Source organism: Lucilia cuprina, chromosome 2 (assembly GCF_022045245.1).
Source record: "Lucilia cuprina isolate Lc7/37 chromosome 2, ASM2204524v1, whole genome shotgun sequence".
NCBI lineage: Eukaryota > Metazoa > Arthropoda > Insecta > Diptera > Calliphoridae > Lucilia > Lucilia cuprina.
In genome coordinates this window covers 15,651,577-15,654,583 of record NC_060950.1, presented here as the reverse complement: position 1 = coordinate 15,654,583, position 3,007 = coordinate 15,651,577, and the positions used below count along the sequence as shown (strand labels likewise).

The following is a 3,007-nucleotide window of genomic DNA, read 5'->3' as shown; positions in this document are numbered from 1 at the left end:
ACTAGAACTGAACTAGAACTGAACTAGAACTGAACTAGAACTGAACTAGAACTGAACTAGAACTGAACTAGAACTGAACTAGAACTGAAGTAGAACTGAACTATAACTAAACTAATCTGAACTATAACTAAACTAATCTGAACTAGAACTAAACTAATCTGAACTAGAACTGAACTAGGACTGAAATAAGACTAAACTAGAACTGAACTAGAACTGAGCAGAAGAGACTTAAAACAAATGATATATAATTTCGCAAAATAGCCCATAGTGTTGATTTATTAAAACTATTCATAATTATAAAACAAAAAACTTTAACCTCCTGCTAAACATTATTTATTTTCTCTATAAATTTAATTTAAAATATTTCAAACATACAACTTTGCACTTTGACATAACACATAGAAAATTTCATAAAAATTTTATTTCAAAACCACAAATTGATTGAAATCTCTTCTCTCGCTCTTTTGGCTCTTCTGACTGTGGCTTTTTAATCATATTTATGCATATGAACACCAAAACCAATCTATATGTCGGTCTAGCAATATTCAGTTATATTCCATTTTTTTTTTTATTTTTTTCTAAAAATAAAGAAAGTGAAAAAAATTGTGGGATTTTCAAACTATTATTTGATTAATATAGATTTGAGGACATACAAACACATTTATATTGTATATAGAAAATGTGTGCATGTAAGTATGGGAGTGTGGAAGTCTATATTGTAAAATCATAAAAGTATAAAAAGAATTGATATGAAAGTTTTGACAACTAGTTTTTCTAGTTCAACTAAAATAAATCAAAATAAATGAGATAAAATGAAATAAAATAGAAAATTTGAACATAATATATTACACAAATATTATAGAAAATGTGGGTTTAGAAAGAAAGTAATAAAATGAAAGAAAATATTTTAGCAAATGTGACCTTTAAAGAGATAAAACTGATGTATTTATGGTAGACGATATTTGAAAACAATAAATGAAAAAATTATAGGTTTTTTTTATTAAAAAACTTTGTACAATATAAAATTGCTCCAAGATTTCATCTAGTACTCATTACAATGAAACTCGACGATAAAATATTTCTTTCAATTTCTGAGGATCGGTCTAAAACTATCCCTATGTATGACCATCTTTGGAAATTCACTTTAATTGAATATTGGATATACTTGTTAAACACTTTCAGTTAATTCTTATTGATTTGTTTTCCCCTTTCTTCTCTTTACAGGTCCTGAAGGCTGTAATCTTTTTATATATCATTTGCCGCAAGAATTCACCGACACCGATTTGGCATCAACTTTCCTGCCATTCGGAAATGTAATTTCCGCCAAAGTCTTCATCGATAAACAGACAAACTTGTCAAAATGTTTTGGTTTTGTGTCGTTTGATAACTCAGAATCGGCGCAGGTAGCCATTAAGGCAATGAATGGTTTTCAAGTGGGCACCAAGCGTCTAAAGGTGCAACTTAAGAAACCCAAAGATGCCTCCAAGCCATACTAACATAGAAAGCAACAATTGCAACTAAAAATTCACCTCCCCATAACAAGCAGCAAAACATCAAACGTATTTAGCAAATACCTTTGGGAAAGTAAACAGCAGATGTGTTTAACCTAGAAAATGCTGTAAATTCTTTTATCCTTAAGAAAGGAGGTAAATTTTTAAAATTGGATTTTGAAAACCATCAAATTGTTTTAAGTTTCTTTATTTTTTAAATAACTAGACTTTTAAAGTTTTGTGAATTTTTAATTTAAATGAATTTGAATTTCTTTTTTTATATAATTTTATAAATTTGGTTAAGTGTTTAGTTGTAGTTTATATTTGGCTTTTTATTATAAATTTTATTTTTTTATTTTTTTGTTAAATATATATAAAATAATTTTATATAAGTTTTACGTTTTGTTATTTGTTATTTTATACAAAAAAACATTTATTATAATTTCTAACTTTTATTTAAAAAACTGAAATTTAAAGGGCCAAACAAAATAAAAAAAATACAAAACAAAACTTAACTTTTTAAGACACCAAGTCACTTAAAAAATAATAACAAAAAAATATTTTTTTTTTTTTTTTAAATTTTGTTTAAATGTTTAAGACCAAACTTTGTTTCTATTAAATTCATGGATTAACTGTTATACATGTATACTAAGTGTTATACGGTATAAACTTAATTTTTATTATAAAATATTACTTTTCAAAATCAACTGTTAAAATGTTGTAAAACAAGACGTTTATATTTTATATAGTTTTACGTGAATTTACTTGAATACTTAAATTATTATTATTTTTTGCGTATATATTGTGAATTTGCTTATTATTTTATGTAATAATATTTATGGTTTTAAAAAAAACTTATAAAACTAAATTAATGTTGCCATAATTGTTTTAAATTTATAAACCAAAAAAAAACTGAATTCTTTATAAATCTTAAAAAAACTAAGACTTAAATAAATAAAATCTTACTAATAAACCACTTACCTGAACAAATCTTTAAAGTCACAATTAAAAACATTAAATAAATTACTAGATTTCTCTGTAAAACAATTATTCAAATTGAAATCTACATTTTGTGTTTTTTTCTCTTAATAAATTCAATTTAAATTTAATATCATTATATTTTTTTCTCTGCAAATTATACAATACATCTATGATTGTCTGCACGCCCTAAAAGTAGTCTTTTGTTTTATTACTTTAGCTTTGCTTTTGTTCTCGTTACTTGTTCTTTCTTTACATAAACAAAAAACATTAATTTATATATAAATATATTTTACATAATCTCACAACTAATCTCTTTATTTAATCTATAATCTATTTTATTTGTTTAAATATATCTTTTGAATTGTTTGTTATTTATATTATTTAAAAAATGAAAATTAAATGAAATCTTGAAAAGAAAAAAAACTATTGAATTACATTTATAAATATTTAAAAGATACTAACCAATACATACATACATAATTTCCTTTTAATTAATTGTATTGTTTAGTTTTATCTTGAGTTCATTTTTCATTCTG

General features: G+C 23.7%; 1 protein-coding gene across 1 annotated transcript; it reads left to right on the top strand.

The window, feature by feature from the left end:
- Positions 1-1,217: 1,217 nt before the first annotated feature.
- On the top strand, positions 1,218-1,814 carry LOC124419334 (CUGBP Elav-like family member 3; the record flags this gene model as incomplete). The annotated part of the gene is made up of 1 exon (XM_046948233.1): positions 1,218-1,814. A coding segment is annotated over one exon (279 nt), but the record flags the coding sequence as incomplete, so codon positions are not given.
- Between the last annotated feature and the right edge of the window lie 1,193 nt (positions 1,815-3,007).